Source organism: Syngnathus acus, chromosome 3, assembly GCF_901709675.1.
Source record: "Syngnathus acus chromosome 3, fSynAcu1.2, whole genome shotgun sequence".
NCBI lineage: Eukaryota > Metazoa > Chordata > Actinopteri > Syngnathiformes > Syngnathidae > Syngnathus > Syngnathus acus.
The window spans coordinates 15,356,907-15,372,954 of NC_051089.1; the positions used below are offsets into that span (position 1 = coordinate 15,356,907).

The 16,048-nt window shown below is 39.2% G+C and overlaps 1 protein-coding gene across 3 annotated transcripts; it reads right to left on the minus strand.

The window, feature by feature from the left end:
• Positions 1-114: 114 nt before the first annotated feature.
• slc39a13 (solute carrier family 39 member 13) lies at positions 115-12,453 on the minus strand. Of its 3 annotated transcripts, none has more exons than XM_037247662.1 (11): positions 12,271-12,453; positions 9,048-9,176; positions 8,530-8,892; positions 7,408-7,515; positions 7,060-7,202; positions 6,276-6,392; positions 5,204-5,293; positions 2,252-2,302; positions 2,008-2,140; positions 1,826-1,925; positions 115-1,743 (listed from the first exon to the last, which is right to left on the minus strand). In XM_037247662.1, the coding sequence occupies exons 2-11, from the start codon at positions 9,112-9,114 to the stop codon at positions 1,668-1,670; spliced, it is 1,248 nt and encodes a 415-aa protein (XP_037103557.1). In that variant the 5' UTR covers positions 9,115-9,176; positions 12,271-12,453; the 3' UTR covers positions 115-1,667. The 3 variants fall into 3 exon arrangements, with proteins under 3 accessions (XP_037103557.1, XP_037103558.1, XP_037103559.1); XM_037247663.1 differs by having other exon boundaries at positions 6,276-6,389; positions 12,271-12,450; XM_037247664.1 differs by lacking the exon at positions 9,048-9,176 and having other exon boundaries at positions 12,271-12,449.
• Between the last annotated feature and the right edge of the window lie 3,595 nt (positions 12,454-16,048).

Sequence of the window (16,048 nt, forward strand, 5' to 3'; positions counted from 1 at the left end):
GTGGTCTCTCTGATAAGACTCTAGTGTGTATCCTTAAAAATGCATGCACTTTGAACTTAGATTGCTGCATTCCATTAGTTTTACCACTCTATAGCAAGAAAAATCTACACACGGTCTCTTTAAGGGATCCGACTTTAATTTGACCAGTTAGAAGAAAACTTAAAAATAACATGGTCATTTGTTTACAAGTCAGCTTTTCACCTGGGAATCTTCCAAAGGCAAGGGGAAAAAACACAAAGCGTGAGAAATGAAACCAATTATAACAAGTGTCTGCAATTTTACACAATCATTTCTTAATAATTTAAGTTAAAAAAAATGCTATGGTTTGTAACAATCATGTAGTACAACTAAGGTAGTAAGAACGAATCTGAATAGTACATGGGAAGAAATCAGCTTGTCATTGCTTATCACATCTACTTTGTATGCTAATTTGGCACCACATTCCATTCAAATGTCAAGTTTGTTGTTTTTGTGTTCCGTGACTGAAACACCTCCCACAGACAATGCACACCTCATAGGCTGATGACTAAGTAGACAACCTGCGGTGGAGTCATTATGGCAAAATATGCTTGCCAAACAAGCTGTAGAAACCTCTATGCCTCCTCACTTAATGTCCATTTGACACTCACGTGCCCTCATGCAACTTGGGTTTTGCGCTATCTTTACAAAAATTTGTGAATTTTACAGTAAATTTCCTCTACAAAAAAATAGGGGTCATTGTGGTTGTTTGGAACAAGAAAATCTCTAATCATCCATTTTCTGCACCGCTTATCCTCATTCAGGTCACGGGTGACCTGGGGCCCATCCAAGATGACTTGGGCGAGAGGCAAGATACAACCTGTACTGGTAGCCAGCCAAACCCAAGGCACATTTAGAAACACTAGCATTCACACCCATATAAGGACAATTTGACGTCCTCGTTGAACTATTTGGAATGTGAGAGGTGCCTTCAAACCTTGAACATCAGAACTGAGGATTCGCTAAATGCTAAACAGTTGACTTGCATTGAGGGTGACGTGCCAATCAATCCTCCTTTTTCAAAAGGCAATTATAGTCTCTGTAACAAGACGATGTTGGCACGTTACTTTGGTAATATTGCAGTGGTATGCTGTTTATTACTCTCACTCTCTTTAATATAAATACGCAGCAACAAAACACTTTTCTTGGGATAAGTATTTTTTTTTAAATCTAATCCTAATCTTTCTGGATTAGATTGTGTAGGACCTAGCCATATGTGCAAAACAGTATTATCTTGATATTTTATGTACATTTTGAGAAAGCTTGGTAACAGAAATCCATATAAATCATTGTCATTCCCTTGATTTTAGAGCTGGCAACATTGTCCAGATCAAGCTTGGTAACAGAAATCCATATAAATCATCGTCATTCCCTTGATATTTAGAACTGGCACATTGTCCAAGATCAAATAAAAATGTCTCATCTCAAGAATGAGTTTGTTATTGTCATAAAGTGCAATTTTTGTCAGATGTTTGTTTAGGCGTACCACGGTGCATAGCAAGATCAAGACGGCGTGATTCGGATATCAAGATGAATTGTAAAGGTTCGTGAATAACCGTTATCCGATAGGAAGTAGTGAGGATGTCCTGCTTGTTTTTGGTTTTAGTCTTTCCGTGTGGTGGTCGAGCAAGACGAGCTGCTCGTGAAGTTCAAACAGCCACGGTTGACAGGAGAGCCATGACTGACACACCAGAGAAAATGAGTAGGGTCTGAAGTAGGGAGTCCCTGCAAAACAAAAGCTTTAACACTCAGAATCAGAGGTATGAAACACATTTTCTAGTTATGGTCAATGTCATATGTATCAAACCTCAAACTGGATTCTTCAATCAGGTCAGGAACTACATTCACCAAGGCTATGTAGAGAAAGCCTCCAGAGGTGAATGGGAGAATCCAGAAAGTCGCATTTTCTGAAAACAGTAGTTCAGTGCTGTAAGCTCTCGTGATGTTTGATAGAATGTCATCACAAATTTGGAAAATAACCATCCTAACCTGTGCCTTTTGGTGACTGAGAACATAAAGCAAAGCAAGCCCCCAGGACACCAACCAGTGCGGTGTACAGCTGCATACGGGCTGCACTCCACCGATCGAACCCGGCTCGGAGCAAAATGGCAAAGTCACCCACCTGTGGACAAAGACACAACTCGTATTGGCTGGAATGGCAGCAATTTAAGGCAAATGTAAGTTAACCGAAATCAAAGACTTTGTTCAACATATTCAGGTGCAGGAATCTCACCTCGTGTGGGATTTCATGGAGCAAGATAGCAAAAGTGGTAAGAAAGCCAACCTGCAAGCAAAGTAATATTGGTTAAATTCCTTTGACTACTCTGCATATAATGAAAACTCTGGAAAACAATCTCTTAAGCCATAGCATTCATGTTATGTGTCATATGGCTATAGTCTGTACAAGAGCACTAGTGAAATGACGTGCGAGCTTGAGACATTGAGCTAACTTCCTCTCTGGCACATACATCCACAGCTCCTGCTGACAACCGTATGTCATGCCAGCTGGACACATCTTGTTCCAAAAACGATATACGGTGTGATCTACTCAGTACATAGCAGTCCGAATTTCTGCTGATGAGCCCATTTGCAATTTAAGAGTGATACAAGTAATCTGGAGGAAAATAAAATTTGAGTTTAATTTCAAATTTTGAATACATTTATAACACTTGGTATTGACGATATATGTACAATAATTGTTTCAATACTGCAAACGGGTTGAAATACTGTCAGCTCATATTTAACTTTGTCTTAAGAATAATTGACTGCAGAAATTAGGAAGGGGAAGACACAGTAGTCATGGTAAAAAATGTGACCTACACCTGAACCTCGATTTTACATGGACTTTGGGGTCCAGAATTTGGGAATCGCGTGAACCCCGAAAGCGCGTTGTATAGAAAGTCTTGTTTTTTGAAAAAGGCATGTTTTTAGGCAGCCGTTACATTGAAAGTCTTGGTTTTTGGGAAAGGCATGTTTTTAGGCAGCCGAAGCGGTTCTTTGGTCAGTTAATTAACGTAAGACATGTTTTTGGGTAGCCGAAGGGGTTCGTTTGCCGTGCATCACCTTGAACGCTCCACACACATCGAAGCCTGACATTTTATTAAAAGAGAAGCAATACACAGATGACAATATCAGGCAGATTGAGTAATACATTTTGATGCTGCATGAATTGGACGGAAGAGAGAATAAAGCCGCCACTTCTGCTACTGTGTCCGGCCGGCTACGCTCTTTGACTTGTGAGTGACTGTGTGGATTAGGTGCCTCTGCGAACTTCCCCCTTTCCGAATCAAAAACAGTCTTAGCTATCCATAACACTGTAATAAAGCAGTCATAAAGATCAAACAGCCTGACTACTTCTTATCTAACACTTTTAAATTGGTCACAGGAAAAATTCATCAAATCACTAATGCTAAGGTTTACGCGCTAGTCATTTAGCTTCATACGGTTCTTATATCATCCCGTTAAAATACTACCGTAATTTTCGGACTATAAGTCGCGGTTTTTTTCATAGTTTGGGTGGGGGGGCGACTTATACTCAGGAGCGACTTGTATACATATATATGTTTTTTTTCACTTTTTTGGGCATTTTATGGCTGGTGCGACTTATACTCCGGTGCGACTTATAGTCCGAAAATTACGGTACTTGAAAATGTATTTATGACAATAAAATTGGGGTCCATGACCAGACCACGTTAGACAAAGTCTCGTAGGACCCAAGCGAGTAAAATCAAGATTTAGGGTAGGTGTATATTGTTAGTTTACCATGCTGCTTCTGCTACAACACAAAAGACCCAGATTCTACCATTGGCTACTATGTGACATGGGATTCTAATTAAGGTTAGCCATCTTTTTAAACCAATTAGAAAAACATTTCCATAGTTACAAACGTGAGTTTAAAATCCGACAATAAATCCAAAAATAGGTTAGATAGATTTGGGTTGGGTTGTTTTGTTAGAATGGATCACTAACATTTGATGGCTGAAGGACCTCGTGAGTCATGAAGGTAAGTATCCATTTCATGTTAATAGCCACTTAATTCATTTGTTAGTTGGCTAATTGGTTCAGGGAAAACGCCTGTCCCACCATTTTCTTTTGTGGTGTATTCAAAAGCTTTTTGTATGGTGTATTCAAAAGCTTTTTGTATGGTGGCGGCCATGGACTTTGAAGTGCATGACTGTCGTTGGGTCTATTTACATTTTAAACAATAAATTTGTAGCAATAGCAATAAAAGGTATAACACAGCTTGAAAAAGAAAGTGTCTGGGAACTCGAGCAAAATGGCCTTTGATTTCCTGAAAAGTTGTCATTTTGAAAATTCCACCCAACAGCAACGATACATAAGTGGCACTTCTATCGTTTTTGCATTGGTGTCATTCATTATCATCACTGTGTTCTGCTGACTGCCTGATCTCTATACACAAGCAAAAACTAAAGTCAATAGAAACTTGCAGTCCTTCGCTTCCAAATTTTCCCAAATTTATTTCTTTTGGCTGCATTCCAGCAAGAATAAATTGTTTGTTACGTCCTTTTTATTTGTGTTTTTTTCTTATAGGCACATTAACTTCAAAATGTGGTCCTGTATTTGTTATTTGTGTATTTTAACTAACTACATGAAGCAGTTTGAGTTCTCTCTTTGAAAATTGCTGTCATTGTTTGAATAAAATCCACTTACTCGTTACATTATGTACCGTATTTTCCGGACTATAAGGCGTACCTAAAAACCTAAAATTTTCTCAAAAGCCGACAGTGCTCGGTGCGCCTTATATATGGACCAAATTCCTAAATTTAAACTGGGCCGAAGCATTGTGTCATGAAATCAATCATAAGTGGCCCGCTGAAGACTATGATCATGAATCAAAAAGACTAAGGATCATTATTTTGTGATTATAAAGTAATTTGTTGCGTCTGAAGTTGAAATAAAAAAGATAAAATGGAGAAAGATTTGATTTGGATTAAAAATCTGACATGATGCATTAATGGTGCGCCTTATATAAGGACAAAGTTTTAAAATGGGCCATTCATTGAAGGTGCGCCTTGTAGTCCGGTGCGCCTTATAGTCCGGAAAATACGGTATATAAAATGCTGTGCCTGGCTAGTGTCACCTATGAGTTGTTTACAAGCATGTCTAGTCAAAATAATGTGAGGGGTTAACATATTTTTTTAATTACATGCACACAGTTGCTCACCTTCTTGCTTACAAGGAAGCTCCCTGCAACAGCCAGTCCATGTGTAAAGTTGTCAATGCAGTTGGCCAGTAGATTAAGGTAGCCACTTGTCTGAAATATAGAGCAGTTATCAAGGTGATAAAATTGGATTTGGCTAAAAGTTGTAAGACATGAACAGATTCATGTGTATCAAGCGTGATTGGCAAGTTCTGTCTCTATGGCTTGGATAGCAGATGCTTGAATTGTAAAGACACGAGTTGCTTTACTCCATTAATAAAAAGGTACACGGTTTAGAATTTGGTGCCATCACACGTCGCAGGCTTACCACAGCTTCTTCAGCAGAGGTGCTAGCAAAATTTCATTACAAACAAGTTCTAGTATTCCTATAAGATACCAACTAAGAATATTGCCCATACAACTTGTAGCCACTGATCCAGCAAATTTGCGATTCACTATCCTTATCCTTATTCTTACTGCCGATCCGTAGCAGAAAGCCCTAGCAGACCTACTAAGATGTAGAAAAATGTATGTTTTTGCATATTATTGATATTGCAAGTGGGGTTTTAGAATGACTGAACAATGGGAAAAAACATAAAACCTTTTCACACTGTCCTTCTAATTAAGAGATCCATGGCATATGACTAACTTGTTTTGATTTAGTTGATGACTGGGAATTTGTGGTTTAGACATAATGAATACTCGCATTAATCATCAATCATCACACCCACAAGCACACAGGTACGCATTTAAAACCGGTCCAATTCATGCCCAGAAAATGACAACTGGGCAAGTCACATTCCATGCTCTTTAAGCTGATGCGAGTTAGCATTTCTTTGAGTTTGCATCTCTTGACTTTTGAGGCCAAAGTAGAAGCTGGCTGATTGGAACGGTACAGACAGTTGCGTGCTATCTACACAAACTTCATTTGTTTTGCCCGCAACCCCCGTGGGGACAAAGGGTATAGAAAATGGATGGATGGATATCATCATGAAACATGTGTTCATCTACTGCACATCTAAAACAAAAGTGTATGCTTCATCATGGCCATTTGTTTTTAGGTACACAGCAAATGTTTCCTCATCAGCATACATACCTTGACTTTTCCAGACGCTTCCTGCAGACTCTGACGCTTGGAAGATTTCTGTGACTCAGTATGAGTCCCATTTCCATGTAACACAGCAGCCTTTCCACTGTAAACTGAAGTTGCCTGCATCACCGGAGGGGGGGGGGAGAATTAATTAAAAACGTTTTTATCATACTACTACCCCTTTGGCGTGACACAAACCATTAACAATTGACGAAAATGTCTCTTCCAAATACCAGAATGTGAATGTCTGCTTTCATTTACAATTAGAAATATAACATGTTTCATGGAAAACCTAAAACAGTTGTGTGAAGGTATGACGGACTGACGGAAACAATAAGCACCAGACAGAAAGTAATAGGGAGCGAACACATTCTCATCATCGATGAGAGCCTTCTTTTGTGAAGAGACTGGATATCTAAAGGCCTCTCATGAGTTGGCTAAAACATGATGAATACATCATGATTAAGTCAGTTATCCAAAAATAGGGATGAGCAACTTTTGGCCCATGCGGCCCATGACCACGAACCATTGGTTTAAAAAAAAAAAAAAATTCACATTTTGTTTATTTTGGAACAATGGAGAAACATCATGGAAAAAAGCAAGAATCCAATCCATCTTCCTTCACAAGCCTGTCCAAGAGGTTTTACTTCAGACATGCTATTCTGAAGTTATTTAGCTATAAAGTAAAATAATATCTAACTAAAATATTAACTCTTGGGTTTGCTCGTCACATTGTGTGGGTGACTATTTGAATAAATATACTGCATTGAGGGTGAGCTACGGAACTTACCGTAGAGTTAAAATTCATGTCTGAATGTGACGGCGGATCTTTGTGTCCTTCATGCTCTGAGAACATCATCTCTAGGAGAAGGAATGCCAGCAGGCCAGTGATTACCCACAAGCCCTGTGTCATGTAGTGTTTTTCTTTGCTGGCTGGAGGAAGAGGAGACAATATTTGTAATAACCAACATGATTCCACTAAAATAAGCATGCAATGTACTGAAACAGCGCAGGAGCTGTGTCATTGGCCAATGTAATGTATTGGAGGAGATTAAAAATGGAGTAAGAGAGATAAACTACTACAATTTAAGATTAGGTATGCTAGAATGTGTGAAATAGTGATGGAAAGGTGACCCACCTGTAGAGCCAGAGTGCGCCCATGCTTCAGGCAGGAGGTGAAGGAATACATCACCAAGAAGACCGCCAATAGCAAAGCTCAAAAGCCTCTTCAGCTTCTGGTGTCCAGCTAAGAATAACAAAAAAGACTCTTTGCATATTGAATAAACATTTACAGTAGGGAAATTTACAAATTCAAAAATGAACTAAACCAGACCTGGCTCATTAATGGATCGGTCAGAATTACCAAGTGACAGCCTTTAAATAAATGACTGAAAGAAGATCTGTATCAACCAATTTATTATTATTTTCCACTCCCTCCCTGCAAACTTTTACTCAGACTGCAGAATGCAACCATGATGCGATGGGAGGGGGACAATGTCGAGGGCCACAAACCTCAAGATGATTTAGTTTACGTCTGATTGCCCTGGTCAACAAATGAGGAATATATAATAATAATAATAATAATAATAATAAAACAAAGCAGAGAAGCAAGTAAACCTTTGTAGGTTTTTTTGCGCTAATTCCGAATTTGCTTTTTTTTTTTTTTTACTAGCACATCAGGTTTTAATTATATTGATGATGATAATGCTAATAATAATAATAATTATCATCATAATAATAGATTTAGGGACACAAATGCATCTCTGTGCCGTTGACCAATGTTAGCAAAGCACAGCAGTGGAGATAACTATTTGTACTTTAAATCACTGGGACCTGAATTTGCACTGTTACAGTGCCGCTACTGTATATTAATTTTTGTTTCAATTGACTTTTTTCACTGTCTTTGAGGTTCTCCCATTGCTATATGTGAAGCGTGCTAAATGTGTCAGGAAATGCTACATCTGCAAAGACAAAAATAGTGGTAGACAAAATACAGTCATTATAAACTGTTATAGACAGCTAAACATAGGGAGAAAAGGGTGTGTGCTTGCGTGCACGTGTGTGCGTGTTGGGGGTTCAACCATAATCGAGAATATTTCTTCCCGCTTGAAGGCATGTCAGACTGCCAACCAATATGGATCTTGTATTCGCACTTGTGGTATAGGTTGAATTCACAATAGCTGGGCATATGCAGACAGTCATCAGAAATTGTTTTAATATACCATCTTGCGAAATACGAGTAATACAGGTTAAGTCCTACCTTCGGTTTTAAGGGCTGCTCCGGCTTCAATTGGAATGAGGAGCAAGGGGAAAATCCCACTAAGACCTACAACAACTGAGCCCACAAGGGACAAAGCCCAAACATGAGCATGCTCACTAGCTAGAAAGCCTGCCAGCGCATGGAGGCCTTGGAGGTCATCAGTCAAGTTGGGACCTGGTCTTGCAGCTGTGGCTGTTGCATGAGCCATGGCTGTTTGAGTCATCTTCTGGCCTGACGCCACCTCGGAGGTCAACATTAGCAGATGGACTATGATAAACAGAGAAGATACAGCCCTGCTGGGGCTCCGACAGCCTTTAGCTTTCATCCGTCCCATGGTCCAAAGAATGCGTGTAACCGGTAATTCTGTAACAATAAGAACATATGGTAGTTGAGCACAATATATATAAATTCACGTCTGGTTTTCCTAATGATATTCTTTGTGAGCTAGCGATATATGTATATTCTCAGCTCAGGGAATATGATCCATTTGCGCGTCGGTTGCACCAAACATTAATAACCACAGAGAAACTGTGCACTTGCAGTTAGCCCAATAGTGTGCGTTTCTTTGCCACGGGGATCTACCATGTGTTGATGCAGAAAATCTGAGCAAGAACACAGTCTGCGGCAACTTTAGAATGTTCCTTACACTGTAAAGAAAATAAAGCAGGTACATATCACTTTGTTCACTATGTTCTTATGCTTTCTTTGACTTGCTGCCATGTCCATTTCACAGTGTTGTACCATATTTAATACATAACGACATTTATTACATAATAAAGCACTTAAAATTGGCCAAAAATTGAACTCGTTTTAACAAATCTCTCATAAGTGCACAGACTTAACTCACGGACTAAATGCACACCTTGAGTACCATTTATAAATGTATTTAATGTTTGCATCATGCTGAGCAGTGAAAAATTAGGCACTGAGTGTTCTTACACGTTGACACTGTCAGCAATTTTCTGCTGGGTGTTTTGCTGAGGCTGCCACGTCAAATGACACTCCATATGCTCCCTTTTTTGTGAATGCGTACAAAGCTTAAGATGAGAGCCTGGGTTAACAAAAGATAACCCCTGTCGTGGTACCGCTTATCTCCGATTGCAGTTTTAGACTTTGTCGATCCAGATCATGTAATCAAAGCATGGCTTCGTAGTATGCCCCACACAGTAAAATGGGGTGAGTTTTAGACTTCAGCTGCAGAAAGTTGATCATTTGGCTCAGCAATGAACCTGGTAGTCAATACTCCTAAATTGTATGAAGTTATTATTGTTCATCAAGTTTGTTTAATATTGCTAAGGAAAAAAACAAGACAAGAATTGATTACTTGTCGATTTAATTAATTTGACACCTCTGATCTCGATATTCGCTATTTCACGCATGAACACATTGAGTGTACGATGTCTGTCTGAGAGGAAAATGTTTTTCCGTGTCCGTTGTAATTCTAATCTCTCATTTCTACCTGAACTTGTGCATGGCACTGCAGAGCAACTGTCTACAAAAACAGGTGACAGCAGTGACGATGCTCGCGTTGCTAGCAACAGAGCAAATAACAACAAGAAAAGACATGGAGAAGGAGCCACGCCGTTCAACACCAACTAAACTGACACAGACAAAAATGAATGCGCTTATCGGCAGATGTGTTGTTGAGGAAATGCTCTCATGGCAACGATGACGCATTCTCCTCCACAGGCCTAATTGCTAAAATACCAGTGAAAGGAGGGACATGCAGTTATCATTTGTCACTCTCTTTAATGCTGTACACAACAAAAGCTATCTTGGTGTGGCTGCTCATTGAGTAGACCCGCCTAGTGAAAGAAATGCCAGCTTGAAATACGCAGTTGAACATTAGTAAAACCTCACTTTCCGTACCTTCTAAAGCAGTGATGACAAGATCAGACCCACCACATCATTTTACGTGGCCTGTGAAAGCTCATCATGTCTTAACTTCCACGATTCTTGCTCACATTTTACAAACATTTTTAAAATGTAACAAATAACTGAGATTTTGCTAGCTTTTTGTGTAACCAACAATAATTGAAATATTATCCTTGACTTCTAAATTTTTTTAGCACAATGTATGAGGACGGGTACTTTTTTTGGTATGGATTAATTTTGGTCGGTACTAACGATTCATGTGAAATCAAACGGTCATGTTTCAGTGTGGAAGTACAATAGTTGTCAATTTTCAATAACACACGAGTGTATCCGCGATGAGCAGTGTACCCATGGTAATATGACATAACGAGCAAGGTTTGTTCGTAGCCAAGCTAAACAAATACACTATATGAAGTAGATTGTTGTGATGGCAAAGCCTCACACTTCCCAGCATGCTACACAATAATAAGTCTCATTATTTATTTATTTTTTTTTAATTTTTTTTTTAAATCAATGTAGCTTTACTAAGGGACTATGTTTTTTATTGTTAAATTAATTTCATTACATAAAAACAAAGACGGGTTTACAGGAAAATTCTAAATTTAAATTTAATTTAACAATAAAGCAAAGAGACCAAATGATACTTTCTGACTTTTTCAACAGGAAATGTTTACGTTTCGCATTTAAATAACCCATACAGAAATACTTCCATTATGGTTTTATTTTTCTACTTTTACATCATTACTGTAAAGAAATTCAATTAATACCATGATATGAATTTCAGGCCATAATCTCTATGCCCTCAGTCTAGGTTTGAAGTAGTCAGCTCTAACAAAAACAAGGATGGATTTATTTATTTATTTATTTATTTACATGTTACATATATGCTCAAAGAGCATGTAAAGTACCAGTTGCAATTTTGGAAACACCCTCTAATTCTGTGTTGTTGTTGATTTTCATTATCAAAAATTCCCTGAATTGTGAAGAAATACTCATGAAGAAATCTTGATGGATTTATTTGGAGAATGAAAACTTGCTACTCAAAATAGAATGCTTTATGATATAGATTCTTCAAATAAGGCAACTTTTAACTTTGAACAACTTAGTGCTGTCAGTCAGCTTTATGAGGTGGATGATACTTTATGACCAGGAATGACTTTCAATAAAAGTATGGGCAGATGAATGACTGGATGTTAGGAGCTAGTGCTAAATTTGTCCTCATCAGTTCTATTAAAAAAAAAAAGTCATTGTAAAACGATTTGAAGGAAATTCTTCATGCCTGGAGTTGTATGCATAACTTGTAAGTAGCTGAACTTTGATCGTGAAGTTACAGTACAAATATTTGAATGCGATTCATTAACTGTGATTGAACTGAGATTTTATTTTTTGAAAACGCTTGAAGATCGTTTTCCGAAGCAAGCTGTGTGGCAGGTTTTTTTTGCACAACACTGACTTAAAGCATCTTGTTCAAAGTTTTAATTATGTAGAAAATACTTGAATGTAAGCCATCAGAATAACATCCAAACATTTGTTGACAAGTTTATAAAATCAACTCTCATCAGTCTGACAGTGTCAAGTACTTTCAGGGAATAATTACATAACATACTGCAGATTTTTAGAACGAACCATGCATACTTAATCAAACATTCACAGTTGCAAAATGAGTATTGGCTTAATGAGACTTTCGTTATCAGCGTTAGTCTAAACTAGTTTCCATGCAAGCGCGTCAAGTTAGCAAGCTAACGCTAGCTCGATAAAAACACTGGCGTGCTAAAGTCAAGAGCGACAACGCATGAAATAAGTGCGCTACACAACACAAGCATCACTTGCGCTAATTAGTTAGTGACCGTTTTACAATTCAAATACCTTATGGTTCAAGCAGTCTTTGCACCAGAGTGTCCCTGCCATCCAGGCCAACTTCATGGAAGCTGCCTTCTTGCGCCGCACACTTGACAGGATCCCTGTCTAGCAACCGAAGGCAGGAATGCTCCGGCCGCAGCTGCCTTGGAGAAGCACAGCAGCCAACACTCTCGCTCCCCCCCCCCCCTTTTCTTTTTTTTTTTTTTTTTTTTTTGCTCCAAGAGCCACGTATGAAGTTCCTGCAGGGGAAAAAAGCTGGCGACGGAGAAAAGCAAGTATGACAAGGTGATGATCACGCCCCACAAAACAAAACACTTTGGGAAGGAATACCGTACATGCTGTGTAGGCTCGTGCGTGTTTTTGGACGCAAAGTATTGCAGAAGTCCCATGGCGTCCCATTTAATCACAATAATGCTTTTCCGCTTCAAACTTACACAGGTTCAACGTGCACAAAAAAAAAAAAAAAAATTATCTGTGGATACAGGTACCAAAAGTACCCCCGCCCAGTTAAAGTACTGATTAAACATTTTATTTAAGACTGAATGGAAGTGCAATGGTGACGCATTTTGACAAGAAGGCACGAACCAAAAAAAAGTTTCCCTCGTTTATTAACTTGTACAGTGACTGCAGTGTATAGTGCTTGTCCTGAGAAGAACTCACTATGTAGTAGACTCTACTACCAAAAATTATAAAATCAAAGTGAAAATTAAAAGACTAATGTTAAAAATATGATTGGAAAAAAAATATATATATATATATATACACAACTGCACGCACACACACACGCACACAGTATTGGGCAAATTACTTCCAAAATGCAATTAGTTAGAGTTACTAGTTACTTTTCCCAAAAAGTAATTGACTTACCAATTTATTTATTTATTCATAAATGTAGTCACTAGGGAAAGTAATTATTGCATTACTTTCTCAAAAGTGTTCAATGATGTAAAATGATTCAGATTTTTGAGCATGTGTCAATAAAGTTGCATAGAGTAGAACAGCATAGACCAGTACTTTATTTAACTTAATATTTATTGAACAACAAAGTAAAATAAGCATAAAATGAATAATAAATTGTCACACAACTTCCAGACAACTGAAGAGAATTGTTCACACTGCATACTTTTCCTTACATACAGTCCTTGAAGCTGATTGGCTGACGCGAGGCGTTTTTTTGTGTTGCGTGTGGACGTGTCCCAAGCAGATAATTAACGTGCCACATTTCACGGTTAGTGACAGTAATGGTAAAGTCTTTCAAAATATCTGTAGATCTACTTCTGTAATGAAAGTGAATACTTTTGATACCTCTGGCCTTGAGCCACTTTGATTGGCGGGAGTCCAAATGGCTTCTTCCACCTGTGCAAATCTTGGAGAATACCTAAAGAAAGAAAACTCCATCCATGCACAAAATTAGACTGCGTTTTACACTAGACGTGAGCTGGGCATGAAAATATAGCCAAACGAGTGTGTTGAACAAGACTGCCTTTTGACTTCAGCCTTGGCAATGTATGATTTGTTCACCGAAGGCTCTGGAATTTACCCTTCGGTTCGTACTTGATGATCAATGACTCATCAACAAGTCTGGTCTCATTACTCTCATTGCTCTTCTCTCTCTCCACCAAGAGCTCCTCAGGCGACTCTTCTGTGAAGCTCCTGAAGTATGCGGACGACACTACTCTCAACGGACTGATCCGGGACGGTGACGAGACTGCGTACAGACAGGAGGTGGAGCGGCTGGTCCACTGGTGCAGCCAAAACCACCTGGAGCTGAACCCGCTCAAGACCGTGGAGATGACAGTGGACCCTTCACCACTTCCACCCCTCACCATCCTCAGTAATGCTATTCTCACCACAGACACACGTTCCTGGGATCCACAATCTCACGGGACCTGAAATTGACCGGCCACGTAGACTCTGTCCGGAAGAAGGCCCAGCAGAGGTTGTACTTTCTGGGACAGCTCAGGAAGTTCAAGCTGCCACAGGAGCTGCTGAAAACCTTCTACACTGCCACTATCCAGTCTATCATCTGCACCTCCATCACCGTCTGGTTTGGATCGGCCTGAGGGATACATTGTAGTACCATTAGGTAGACATAACAGCGTAAATGGGGAAAAAAACGTGAAACAATCCAAACGTTTAAAGTAGAAATGGATGGAGGGATGGTTTGTTGACTTGGAAGTTGCAAATTTGCCCACGGAAATGTAGCCACTGATCATTCTGCACTGTGATTTTGCAGTCATCTTTTCAGCACTGCCACTCATAAGGAAAGTAGCAACAGTGTTGATCTTAATTCCGACAAAATTAGGAAAAGAAAATACTTCCCAAAGACTGTTGAACATCAAGACTTTCAAAGATATTTTTGAAATCCTTGCCAGCTTCATAAAGGTTAACATTTCTTAATCGTAATTCACCTGAGAGCTCTTTTTTGCAAGACATTGTTCCTTTCGAGAATAGCTAACCCCAAGATCCCTCCCTCCCTCCCTCCATCCATCATCCATCAATTTTCTGTACCGCTTGTCCCCACGGGGGTCGCGGGCGTGCTGGAGCCTATCCCAGCTGTCATTGGGCAGTAGACGGGGGGGACACCCTGAACCGGATGCCAGCCAATCGTGGGGCACACAAAGACGAACAACCATCCAAACTCACCCTCACACCTATGGGCAATTTGGAGCACTCAATCAGCCTACCGAGCATGTTTTGTGGAGGAAATGGGAGTGCCCGGAGAAAACCCACGCAGGCACGGGGAGAACAGGCAAACTCCACACAGGGAGGGCCGGAGTTGGAATCAAACCCGCACCCTCTGAACAGTGAGGCGGACGTGCTAACCAATGCCCAGTGTGCCACCTAACCGCAAGATAGGGTGTGTTATTTTTATATGGCAGGGCAGTTCACACCCAACCACAGAGACATACTGTGACCTAATTTCAGCCTGGGTATATTCATTGATTGGGATGGGGTTGGCAGGCAACATGAACCAAAATGTTTTGTTTTTTACGTGGGTGGGGTTGGACTCGTCCTGATGCATACTGATTTCGGCCTGTGATGAACTGGCTGTTCGAGAATCTCCCGAAATTACAGATGGCCAACATGCTGCTGCCCCACAATCTGGAGTCGTCACAGAACCTTTAGGGTTCACATACTTTTTCTGTCCTCCACTGTAAAGTTGCGTTCAATAAAAACATGAAAACATGTCATTGTTTGTGTGGTATTAGTCTAAGCAGGTACTTTTTGTCCATTGATGTGACCGAAAATTATGAGCAATTTCTGTAGTTCATCTACTTTTCTTGTGACTGTATATATTGTGAATAGCTATCACTGTCAAATGGAATTGATTTTCAATGCTGATTAGTCTACACAAATGTCACCTTGATGAACTGTATCATAAGTACGTAATTTTATAGAGAGAATTATTATAATAATTGCTGTACTAATATATTGGATTGTTAGCAAGATATTGAGATATTGCCATCATGTAAATATGAAAATATGAAGTTATTACATCCTAGACAAAATAAATTGAATAAGCATCTTGTTGATAGGAAGAAAACTTTAACAATATTTAATGGACATATTCAAACGAATATTCAAATGATTATAGATTTTAAAAGAGCTGTTCGTTTTATGCTCAACAAATATTTGCTTCTTGGCTCTGCTACTAGTTAGAATAATAACAAATTCTTTATTCTGTTTTGGCCCTAAAGTAAAAGAGGTTGGGTGACCATTACTGTCTCAATAATATGAAACAATTTCCACCCTAAAAACTGGCAAGTTTCATGATTTGTAA

Bases quoted from the DNA above. Each gene is read 5' to 3' on its own strand.
- slc39a13 (XM_037247662.1), bottom strand. From the start codon at position 9,114: ATGGTAGATCCCCGTGGCAAAGAAACGCACACTATTGGGCTAACTGCA. The intron at 7,516-8,529 runs GTAGGACTTAAC...TGTTATTCTTAG, and splicing joins AGCAGCCCTTAAAACCGAAG to CTGGACACCAGAAGCTGAAG. The intron at 1,926-2,007 runs GTTAGGATGGTT...TACTGTTTTCAG, and splicing joins TCAGTCACCAAAAGGCACAG to AAAATGCGACTTTCTGGATT.